General features: G+C 51.1%; 1 protein-coding gene across 1 annotated transcript; it reads right to left on the bottom strand.

The window, feature by feature from the left end:
• Positions 1 to 333: 333 nt before the first annotated feature.
• Positions 334 to 3,097, bottom strand: LOC112118104 (zinc finger protein 135-like; the record flags this gene model as incomplete). The annotated part of the gene is made up of 2 exons (XM_029913631.1): positions 334 to 1,643; positions 2,989 to 3,097. Coding segments are annotated over 2 exons (1,419 nt in total), but the record flags the coding sequence as incomplete, so codon positions are not given.
• Between the last annotated feature and the right edge of the window lie 9,245 nt (positions 3,098 to 12,342).

Genomic DNA, 12,342 nt, shown 5'->3' with positions numbered 1-12,342 from the left:
ATTCTCCGATGTTCAGAAAGGGCTGATCTGCTAGTGAAGCTTTTTCCACTCGCTGCCAGGGGCGGCTCTATGTTTTTTGCCACCCCAAGCACAGCAGTCAGGCAGCCTTCGGCGGCACGCCTGCGGACGCTCCGCTGGTCACGCGGATTCGGCAGCGTTTCTGCGGGTGATCTCCCAGTCCCGCACCTTCCGCGTGCCCGCTGCCGAAACCACGGGACCGGTGGACCTCCCGCAGGCATGCCACCGAAGGCCATCTGACTGCTGCCCTCACAGCGACCGGCAGGCCGCCCCCCGTAGCTTGCCGCCCCAGGCACACACTTGCGCTGGTGCCTGGACCCACCCCTGCTCACTGCATTCATAGGGCCTCTCTCCTGTGTGAATTCTCTGATGCCTAATAAGGTGCGAACTGCGAATGAAGGTTTTCCCACACCCACTGCATTCATAGGGCCTCTCCCCTGTGTGAATTCTCTGATGTTTAGAAAGGACTGATCTGCTAGTGAAGCATTTTCCACAGTCATGGCATTCAAAGGGCCTCTCTCCTGTGTGCATTCTCTGATGCTCAGAAAGGCCTGATCTGTGAGTGAAGTTTTTCCCACACTCACTGCATTCATAGGGCCTCTCCCCTGTGTGGATTCTCTGATGTTCAGAAAGGGCTGATCTGCTAGTGAAACTTTTCCCACACTCATTGCATTCATAGGGCCTCTCCCCTGTGTGGATTCTCTGATGTTGAAAAAGGCCTGATCTGCGAGTGAACTTTTTCCCACACTCACTGCATTCATAGGGCCTCTCCCCTCTGTGGATTCTCTGATGTTCAGAAAGGGCTGAGCTGTTAGTGAAGCTTTCCCCACACTCAATGCATTCATAGGGCCTCTCCCCTGTATGGATTCTCTGGTGCCTAATAAGGTGCGAGCTGCGATTGAAGGTTTTCCCACACTCACAGCATTCATAGGGCCTCTCCCCTCTGTGACTTATCTGATGGAGAAAAAGGCCTGCTCTCTGAGTGAAGTTTTTTCCACACTCACTGCATTCATAGGGCCTCTCCCCTTTGTGAATTCTCTGATGTTCAGAAAGGGCTGAGCTGCTAATGAAGCACTTCCCACACTCACAGCATTCATAGGGCCTCTCCCCTGTGTGGATTCTCTGATGGAGAAAAAGGCCTGATCTGTAAGTGAAGTTTTTCCCACACTCACTGCATTCATAGGGCCTCTCCCCTGTGTGGATTCTCTGATGTTCAGAAAGGGCTGAGCTCTTAGTGAAGCATTTTCCACACTCACTGCATTCATAGGGCCTTGCCCCTGTGCGGATTCTCTGATGCTTTATAAGGGCTGAGTAGTCACGTAAGTTTTTCCCACACTCAGTGAATGTATTTTTTCTCTTTCCCCTGAGGATTTCCTGCTGTGTTGTGGTTTCCTTGATGTCGTTCTGAGTTCTCCAACAGGAAATAAATTTATCCACTTTCTCCCCTGGCTGGTTTCCATGCTCTCTTTCTGGTTTGTGCTGAATCTCACAGGATTGTCCCTGCTCATGACTCCTGGATACATTGCTTTTTGATCTTTGCGATAATTCTCTGTGTTTATCCACTTGCTCAACATTTTCCTGCTGAGAATTCTGCTCCTCTTTCTCACATACCATTGCATCACCTGCTGTGATAGAGACAGAAACCTCAAATAGGGATGGAAAGGGGAAGGCCAAACCAAAACAAGTGCTAAAGAGACATCAAATAAAAATCAGGAACTGAACTCCCGCAAACTCTTCCCCCAAATGTAGTAGTAGGATCTTATGTTTGTATTTTATATAATTTAGAATGAAGAATAAAGAACAAGAACGTAGCATGTATTAAATGTATTGGTGTAGGATTTGATCATATCCTGCCAGCCACCCTTTTTGAACAACAGAAAGGAATGGCCTTATGGCCCAATGGGTAGAGATACAACAGCCAGAATCTGTGTCTGGACTGATTTCAAGACAGTAACAGAGCTTTGAGGGTCACCAATTTGTTGTAGGTTTAACATTTTTAAATAAGTAAAAGAATGCTGTGATCGTTTTCTTCTGCATTGCAACTTGATGTTCCTGTTCAAAATGTTCTGTGTAAATTAATTCTGTTTTGTGTGTGAATGAGGAATGTATGTGTTAAGCGATAAGCGTGAAGACCATCGCTGAACCAGATGTATGACGGAGGAACTGAAGACAGACGCAAGGGCACCAGGAGGCTGCAACACACCCCTACTGGAATGTCAAAGGACGACAGATTGATGACTCTAAAGATGAGACAGGCACCTATCAATGGGGACAAGACAGCTCTGATCAAAACCAGCATGGGATAACTCCTTGAGGAACTTGATGAAAGAAAAAGATAAAGGATGAGAAGGACAATTTAAGAAAACAAGCACTCATCAAACAACAATTGATTACAGCATGACGGTGCAAAACTCATTGGTCGCAATGAAGGAAAATCACTATATAAACAGGGGGCCTTGCCATGAAACTTTGGGTTCATCCTGCCAAGACTTCCCCAGAGAATCATGTTGCAACCAACAGAACCCGGCTCCTCCTACGTGTGATCAACCTAGCTGGCCACAAGATTGATCGGGATTCTGGACTGGTAACTGTAACATCGACTGGCAGGACAGCGTATGTGTGTGGTGTGATTGAATGCATATGCTAATTGTTGTATCTTCAATAAACGCAGCATATTGCCTTTTCCCCTGAAAAAGATCCCATGTGCTTATTATAAGCATAACACAAATAGGAGAGAGGAGGGGATCAATTTGGCCTTCGCATTCCATCCAAATTCACAGGGGGAAGGGCGGAAGCTACTGCTTGGTGTCTGCTAGGATCTACAGGAAGCCATGAGCGATATTTACCCTGGGGATATTTCCCCTGCTAGGGACAATAATGAACTAAGAGACCTCCCAAGGGCTTTGTAGGGGATCCCAGATGTTTCCTTCAGGCACTTACAGATTCTGAGTTGGTTTAATGTTTCCTCACCTGTGCAGCGAGCTCTCAGGATCTCTCTTTCCACTGAACCCTGGAGGTCTGGGACCCATGACTCTTCCCCTTGTTCCAGCTGGGAGATCACATCAGGTTTGGAAACTGGAAACCCTGCTCAGATGAAAGGAAATAAAGGAGTTCAGTTGATTTCATAAGACTTTGTCATAAAAAAACATTCTATTAATTTAACTTCAGTGCTTAGTGTGAGCTGGTGTGCCTGGGGCAGGCCTCACTGAAAATGCCAAGGTCAGGGCAGGCTGAAAAAGGGAGAGCAGATGCTCCTAAATCTGGTGGTTAACAGTCACAAACTGTGCTTCTGATCACCCACACCGGTTATCAAGAAGCTGAAAAAAAGAAATCACACGGCCCCCTTTATTGCATCCCAGTTCTCTGACTCTCAATCAGCACCTAGGTCCAATACAGCGAGAGGTTACTTAAAAACTCTGCTCACAAACAAAATGTTCTTCTAACCCCAAAGGGTCAGCCACATCACCAAGTCAGTATTGGTTTGGATCTTACACAAAATACTATGTTGCCCACCAGTCCTTTAGCATCTAAACTAAAGGTTTATTATGAAAGAAAGACAGAAAGACAGAAGTTGGTAAATGGGAAAGCAGTCAGATACATTCCAAAATCTATATATCAGGTTCTTAGCAGTATTGGTGAGTTGCTGGCTTGAAAGTCCATCTGGAACACATCCACAGTTTGGATGGGTCATTCAGTCCTTTGTTCAAGGCTTCAGTTTGTAGAAAAGTTGCTCCAGAGGGATTGAAGACAAAATGGATATAATGCAGCTGCCCTTTATATTCCTTTTGCCTTGTAGCTTCTACTTCCTGTGTCCCAAACACAAGGTTCACAGCACATGGCATGGAAAAGCCTTGGAGTTCTCAGTACACAGGCTGTGACACAGTAGGGAGCTGGGCGGATTGACCTGAGAATGTTGCAGGGGAGTTTTACTGGGACTATCTGCATTAGGGATGGGAGGGGGTGACTTCACTTGAGGGATGATACCTGAGCCTGCAACCTGAGCCAGGAGGGGGGTTGGGGCCAGATGACACCTTTGTCCGGGAAACTGGACAAAGGCTGGAGGAGGAGCCGGGGGAAGTCTGGGTGAGACTGCTGGACGGGGTTTTCAGTTTGGAGCACTCTGGGGAAGCAGAGGGAACCCCAAGGCTGGGGTCTAAGCTCCCTGCCCCACCTCCAAGGGACCTGATTGAGGGGTCCTGGCTGTACCTACAAGCTCTGTTTGGGACTGTGTTCCTGTTGTCTAATAGACCTTCCATTTTACTGGCTGGCTGAGAGTCACGGTGAATCAAAGGAAGTGAGGGTGCAGGGCCCTGACTCCCCCACACTCCGTGACAGCTACTGGCAGCGGTGGGATGTACTGCACCCCGTGGATGGCGCTTCCTGCAGTAAGTGACTGGTGAGCAGTAAAATGAAGGGGGATTGACAGGGACCAGGTGTGCTGAAGATTCAGAAAGGAGCGGTTTCAGGGGGTGGAGAAACTACGCTTAGCCCCTGGGAGTGTGTGACCAGCAAGAAGGACTGTTGCAGTAACTGGGTCCCCCTGGAGACTGTGGTGAGCAGGATCAGGGGCGGAGGAGTCTGCAGCTTGACCCTGGGAGAGAGGTGGTGATCTGGAAAAGGGCTGGCACACTAGGGGTTCCTCCTGGAAACCGTGGGGAGCTGAGAGCACACAGGCCTGCGAGTGGCCAGCGGGAAGATGTATAAGAAACGCCTTAAGAGTGACCTGGTCGAGCTGTGCAGCAGAGGGGGCTGTGCATTGGGAGGCTCACCAAAGAACAGCTGATTGCCCAGCTGGAGGAGGAGGATTGGTCGGAGGAGCCGCTCCCTGTCAGTCTCTGAGGGAAGCAGCCCAGCAGATGCAGGGTGGACACCAGTGTCTGTCCCAGCTGGGAGGGGTCAGATGGCTGCCGAGGGCATCCCGGGACCCGTCCTACCCATTCCTAGGGAAAGGGCTGGGAGGAACCCAGCGAATACCAAGGGCGCTGTGAGAGGGGATCCTCCCCGTGGAGCTCCCCATCCCTGGAGCTGTAGTGGCTGGAATGGGAAAGGGAGATAAAACTGAAAGAGATGGAGTTGAAGCAGCAGGAACTTGCAGAGAAAGAGAAGCAGAGACAGTATGAGCTGGAGGAGAAAGAGAAACAGAGACAGCATGAGCTGGAGTCAGCAAGGCTGAGGAGTAGCAAGCCCCCAGCTGCGGTGAGTGATGAGGGACCCAGGACTGCATGGAGATTTGATAAGTGTGTCCTGGCCTGGCGTAAGGAGGATGTAGATGACATGTGTAAGGAGGACATAGATGACTTCCTCAATGCCTTTGAGAACGCCTGTGAGCTGCACAGGGTTGACCCTGCAGACAGGCTCCAGTTTCTCACCCCCTTACTGGACCACAAAGCCATAGGGATGTATAGTCGAATGAGAGGGGCGGAGACAGGGGACTATGAACTGTTCAAAAAAGCCCTGCTACACGAGTTTGGGCTGACTCCCAAGATGTACTGGAAAAGGTTCCGGAGTGAGTGAAAAACCCCTGAAGTCACATATCTAGAACTGGCCCTCCGGATGCGGGGATACGCCCACAAGTGGGCAGAATGGACCCAAACTAAGGAGGACCTACTTAACCTGATTGTACTGGAGCAACTGTATGAACAGTGCCCATCCAACCCGATGCTATGGTTGTGGACGAAAAGCCAGAGGACCCGCAACGTGCAGGGCAGCTGGCCGATGAGTTTGTGAACAGCTGGTCAGGGGATGGCAGGGAGAAGTCCCAAAAGAACAGGGCCGCCACAATGCCAAGAGAGAGTCACCCTGGGACCTCCCAATGGGGGAATATGGAAAACACCCTCCCAAGGGGAACATCCAGTGTCAGGACCAACCGACCGGCTCGAGGGGACCAACGAGACACCAGCTGCTATTACGGTGGCCAGAGAGGCCACATACAGACCCAGTGCCCCAGGCTCAAGGACAGACTGAGCAGATTGAACCCGCACAGGGTTAACTGGGTAGGGACCCAGCCGGATGAGGGGCAGGCTTCCCAGGCAAGGGGGGATGGCAGCATACCAACTGCTCAGAAGGGAGGAGTTTCCCAGACCAGCTTCTCTGTGGGGCTGGATGCTCCAGACTCAAGATTCTCAGTTTACAGGGTGGGCTCAGGGCTGTCCCTGTGGAGCGAGTGCCTTGTTCCCCTGGAGGTGGATGGGAGGAGAGTCAATGGATACTGGGATACAGGCACTGAGGTGACGCTGGCCCAGCCCGAGGTGGTGGCCCCAGACTGTGTGGTGCCCAACACCTACCTGACCCTGACGGGTGTGGGAAGGACCCCATTCAAGGTGCCCATGGCAAGGGTACATCTGAAATGGGGGGCCAAGGAGGGCCCAAGGACGTGGAGGTGCACCACCATTTGCCCACTGAGGTGTTGATGGGGGGGGGCCTAGAAGAATAGCCAAGCAACTCCCAGAATGCCCTAGTCATGACCCGTAGCCAGAGCCGGTGAAGGGCACTATGACCTTGGGGAGGGTACCTCACCAGAGGCACAGGACCCTACCCCGGTGGGGAGGGAGTGCCCAGGGACAAGGCTCAGACCCAGCTCCCCCAGGGGAAATGAAGTCATGGGGGATCCGGAGGCAACTGGTGGTCTCACAGAAGTATCGCCGCAAGCTACTGTACCTGGCCCATGACATCCCTTGCTCAGGGCACCAGGGAATCCGGCGCACCAGGCAGAGGCTGCTACAGAACTTTTACTGGCCTAGGGTCTTTACCACTGTCCATCAGTATTGCCGATCCTGTGACCTCTGTCAGAGGGTGGGGAATGCCCGGGACAAGGGGAAAGCGGCTTTGAGACCTTTGCCCATCGTCTAGGAGCCTTTCCAAAAGGTGGCTATGGACATAGTGGGACCTCTCAGCAAGACGACCCAGTCAGGAAAGAAATACATTCTGGTGGTGGTAGATTTCACTACTTGCTACCCCAAGGCAGTGCCCTTATCTTCTATTGAAGCAGACACTGTGGCAGATGCACTGCTGACCATTTTCAGCTGAGTGGGGTTCCCCAAGGAAGTCTTGACAGACCAAGGATCCAACTTCATGTCGGCCCTGCTCTGGTGCCTGTGGGAAAAATGTGGGGTCCAGCACAGCTGGGCCTCAGCATATTACCCCCAATCCAACGGGCTGATGGAGAGGTTCAATGGAACGCTAAAGATGATGCTGAAAACCTTTATGAACCAGCACCTGCAGGATTGGGACAAGTACTTACCTAACCTTCTGTTCGCGTACAGGGAAGTGCCCCAGGAGTCTACTGGGTTTGTGCCTTTCGAACGGTTATATGGAAGGAGGGTAAGGGGGCCCCTGGACCTGATGAGAGATGAATGGGAGGGGAAGGCCACTACCGATGGAGAAACAGTGGTGAAGTATGTCCTGACCTTCCAAGAAAGACTTGCTGAACTCATGGGCCTGGCCAAGGAGAATCTGGCCAGAGCCCAAAGGAAGGAGGAGGTATGACCGCACGGCGAGGGCCCGCTCCTACGCCACTGGGGATCAGGTGATGGTTCTCATCCCCATGAGAAAAAACAAACTATAGGTCCTTCAAGGTTGTCAAGCAACTAAATGAGGTAAACTATGTGGTGGAACTGTCTAACCGGGAACACCATCGCCAAGTGTACCATGTCAATATGATGAAGCCATATCATGACAGGGGGAATGTGGTGTTGGCCATGTGTGGACATTGGGAGGAGCAGGGAGATGACCCTTAAGTAGATCTATTCCCTGGGACAAGAGCTGGCTCCCCCCTGGAAACAATTCCCCTCTCTGATCGGCTAACCCCTGCCCAGCAAGCTGAGATCGGGGGGTGCTGCATCTGTACCAACAGCTGTTTTCCAACCAGCCTGGACGCACTAATCTGACTTGTTCACCGGGTGGAGACAGGATTGCATCCCCTTATAACAGGGGTAGGCAACCTATGGCATGCATGCCAAGGCGGCATGCAAGCTGATTTTCAGTGGCTCTCACACTGCCCCCGTCCTGGCCACTGGTCGGGGGGGCTCTGCATTTTAATTTAATTTTAAATGAAGCTTCTTAAACATTTTAAAAACCTTATTTACTTTACATACAACAATGGTTTAGTTATATATTATAGACTCATAGAAAGATACCTTCTAAAAATGTTAAAATGTATTACTGGCATGCGAAAACTTAAATCAGAGTGAATAAATGAAGACTCGTTACACCACTTCTGAAAGGTTGCCGACCCCTTCCCTATAAGATGCTTCCCCTTTCAAGTCACACGGAAAACTGCTCAGGACCTGGAAAGAGAGGTCAGTGACATGCTGGCTTTGGGGGTGATCCAGCCATCTTCCAGCCTTTGGTCCTCGCTGGTGGTGCTGGTCCCCAAAAAGGATGGGTCGATCCGGTTCTGTGTGGACTATGGGAAGCTCAATGCCATCACTGTATCTGATGCCTAGCCCATGCCCAAGCCTGACAAGCTGGGGGGAGCTCGCTACCTACCTTACCACTATGGAGCTTACAAAGGGCTACTGGCAAGTGCTGCTGGATGCAGATGCCAGGCTGAAATCCACCTTTATCACCCTCTGGGGCTCTATGAGTTCCTGATCCTGCCTTTCGGCCTCAAGGGAGCGCCGGCCACCTTCCAGCGCCTGGTGGATCAACTACTGAGGGGGATGCAGAGTTTTGCCGTGGCGTATACTGGTGACATCTGTGTCTTTAGCCAGACATGGGAGGACCATGTGTCCCAGGTTAGACAAATGCTGGACCGACTCCAGGAGGCTGGGCTGATCATAAAAGCTGAGAAGTGCAAGGTGAGGATGGTTGAAGTATCTTACCTGGGCCATCGGGTGGGGAGCGGCTGCCTAAAGCTGGAACCAGCCAAAGTGGAGGTGATCAGAGACTGGCCTGCTCCCCAAATCAAAAAGCAGGTCTAAGCCTTTATTGGGATGGCAGGGTACTATCAAAGATTTGTGCCCCACTTTAACGCCATAGCCGCCCCCATCACTGAGCTATGCAAGAAGGGGAAGCCAGATAAAGTGGTCTGGACCAAGGAGTGCCAGACAGTTCTCTGTGAGCTGAAGGAGGCTCTGGTCAGTGGCCCAGTTCTGGCAAACCCAGACTTTGACAAGCCCTTTATGGTGTTCACCGATGCTTCAGACACGGGACTGAGGGCGGTGTTAATGCAGGATGATGAAAAGGGGGAGAGACACCCCATTGTGTACCTGAGCAAGAAGTTGCTACCCCGGGAGCAAAACTACGCGGCCATCGAGAAGGAATGCCTGGCCATGGTGTGGGCCCTTAAGAATCTAGAGCCATATCTATTTGGGTGACACTTCACCATGTACACCAACCACTCTTCCCTGACCTGGCTCCACCAGATGAAAGGAGCCAACGCCAAGCTCCTGAGGTGGAGCCTGCTCCTGCAAGATTATGATATGGATGTGGTCCATGTGAAGCGGAGTGCCAACATGATAGCGGATGCATTGTCCCGGAGAGGGGGCAATGAACTTCCCCAGGTCACTGGTCAGAGTGACCCCACTCAGTTCAGTCTCGAAGGGGGGAGAGAAGTGACACAGTAGGGAGCAGGGCAGATTGACCTGGGAATATCGCAGGGGAGTTTTACTGGGACTGTCTGCATTGGGGATGGGATAGCAGGGGGTGACTTCACTTGAGGGATGATACCTGAGCCTGTAACATGAGCCAGGAGGGGGGTTGGGGCCAGGTGACACCTTTGCCCGGGAAACTGGACAAAGGCTGGAGGAGGAGCCGGGGGAAGGCTGGGTGAGACTGCTGGACGGAGTTTTCAGTTTGGAGCAGTCTGGGGAAGCAGAGGGAACCTCAAGGCTGGGGTCTAAGCTCCTTGCCCCCCCCAGAGGGACCTGACTGAGGGGTGCTGGTTGTACCTACAAGCTCTGTTTGGGACTGTGTTCCTGTTGTCTAATAAACCTTCCATTTTACTGGCTGGCTGAGAGTCACGGTGAATCGCAGGAAGTGGGGATGCAGGGCCCTGACTCCCCCACACTCCGTGACACAAGCATACCCCTGCATGTCTTGCTGACTCAATAGGTGTATCCCCTTAGTCCTTTCCATGGGTTCATTGTACAGCTGATGAACCTGGATGGGCCATCGAACAGGCTAGGCAGCGCTGATGCCAATATGTCTGGGGATGTCACCCGGAAATGCTGCACAAGTCTGGAATACAGATATACCCTACGTATATATAACTCACAATACAAAGGTGCTAAAAACATAGAAACAAAATTATCATAGTTGGAAAATCATAACATTTTCACTGACACCTTACATGGCATATCTAGCACGATTCATTGCAATTTTATCATATTGGTATTAATAATAAAATAATAGTAACATAAAGTATCTCATAATTCCATACAGTGTCACACTTAGTAAACCAGTGAATTCCCAGGCCCAGGTCCCCAGGTCCTTGAAGATGCTGAACACTCTGCTTATGAGGGATTGAAATAACCACATATCTGCTGGGAACACACTCAGACAGACACGGTGTCAGTCTGTACCCCTATGTTCACTCTTCTAGAAATTATGACCAATTTTGTACATAGTATGGCTTGTGAGGTATCATTTGAAAACACAATTACTGATTATTATCCTCCTGTTAAAAATGTGTAGCAACACTGTGTGTAAAATCATACAGTAAAATCTCATGACATTACTGAAAAAGTTACAATTCTGGGGAACACCCACAGACCAGTTCCTCAGAGACAGCAAGGCAAATAGCTGGTCAAATAGCCATTCTCCGGCAGGGGGTGGGTGTGAAGAAGACATTTCCATTCCATCACAGGGAACACTTGTGACGAAGTGGGGGATTTTTTTTATTTTTTTCGTGGTTTTCCAGTGGTTTGCATGCAGAGGGAGTGGGACTCAGTGTCCCTGGGTGTTACTGGTTTAACGAGGTGAGGGGAGAGGGAGTTTGTTGGTACAGAGGACCAGAGAGGGAACTTGGGACCCCAGCTGATGGCCTGGAGGCTGGAGCAACTGGTGACCTGACGGAGACCCAGCTCAGGAGTCGCAGCTGGTTCTGGCTAGTGGGAGGACAATGGGCTGCGAAGAGAGGACCCCATGACCTAACCAGCCAGTTCCAGCCAGAGGGGGCCAGAGGACAGGAGGCCGAGGCGACCCTGTTTACCTGGAGAGAAGACAATGGACAGAGGCGGGGCCTGGGGCCGGTGATATCAGATGCCCAGCTGGGAAGCAGGGGGGCTCGGGGCTGGAGAGGGGGAGCAGGCAGAGCCCACCTGGATGCAGGGAGAGACTTGGATGTGCTGTGCTGAGAGAGGCCAGGCCTGAGGTTCAGAGAGCTTCCTGTGCTGTGTTCAATGCTCAATAAACCCTCCTGTTTTACGCTGGCTGAGAGTCACTCCGGTCTAGAGAACAGGGTTGCATCAACCCCTTCGGGGGGTGGAGGCCCCGGGGGGTCCAGAGCGAATGGACTCCCTGAGGGGGCCCATGGCAGAGACAGACATGCTAAGGCTCAGAGAGGTGCGGCTCCAGGAGGTGGAGGGGCCTGATCCCGAGAGAGAGTGGACCCCTGAGAAGGGCTGTCTCACTGAAAGGGGCAGCCCCCATGGACCGCACGGGGCCAAGAGTGGGCACGATCTGTGAGTCCGTGACAACACTTGAAGCTCATGTCTACAACAGACAGCCTGTCACCATGACTCAGCTGAGAACTGAAGTTGTTTCTAGCACAAAGGACTGAATTATAAAAAGGTGAGGAAAATACTTGAGACTCTCTCTTTCCCCTTTCCCTCTGCTCATGATAACTCCTGAAGAGCTGAACTAAGGCAACAGGGGTGGGTTAGGGGAGTCCTGGCTGAAAGGAAAGCCAGCCTGTCTCAGCATATGGTGAGAGAAACATTAGCTTTGAATCCATTTTAGCTTGTTAACTTAGACGTTAGTTTTTGTTTTATCTAGCATTTCTTTTGTAACCAATTCTGACTTTTATGCCTCATTCCCCTTAGTCACTTGAAATCTTTTTTTCCCGGTAGTTAACAATCATGGTTTATTGTTTATCTAACCAGTGTGTTTGGATTAAAGTGGGTTGGAAACTCCATTTGGAATAACAAGGCTGGCGCATGTCATTTTCCACCGACGAAATGACAGACTTCCTATGAGCTTGTGTTGTTCAGTAGTGTGCTGGACAATGCAAGATGCACATTTCTGGGGGAAGTCTGGGACCAGAGAATTTTCTGGAGTTCTCCTGTGGTGTACTGTAATTCGTAGGTCGTTAATTAGAAGGACTCTATACTGTGTAGCTGGGAGCAAGCTACATGCTGGAGACTGTGTGTTAACTGCCCAGGA

The sequence above is a fragment of the Terrapene carolina genome, unplaced genomic scaffold (assembly GCF_002925995.2).
Source record: "Terrapene carolina triunguis isolate 2854851 unplaced genomic scaffold, T_m_triunguis-2.0 Scaffold751, whole genome shotgun sequence".
Classification (NCBI taxonomy): domain Eukaryota; kingdom Metazoa; phylum Chordata; order Testudines; family Emydidae; genus Terrapene; species Terrapene triunguis.
Note: the sequence above shows the minus strand (reverse complement) of the source record. Positions and strands in the feature narration are given on the sequence as shown.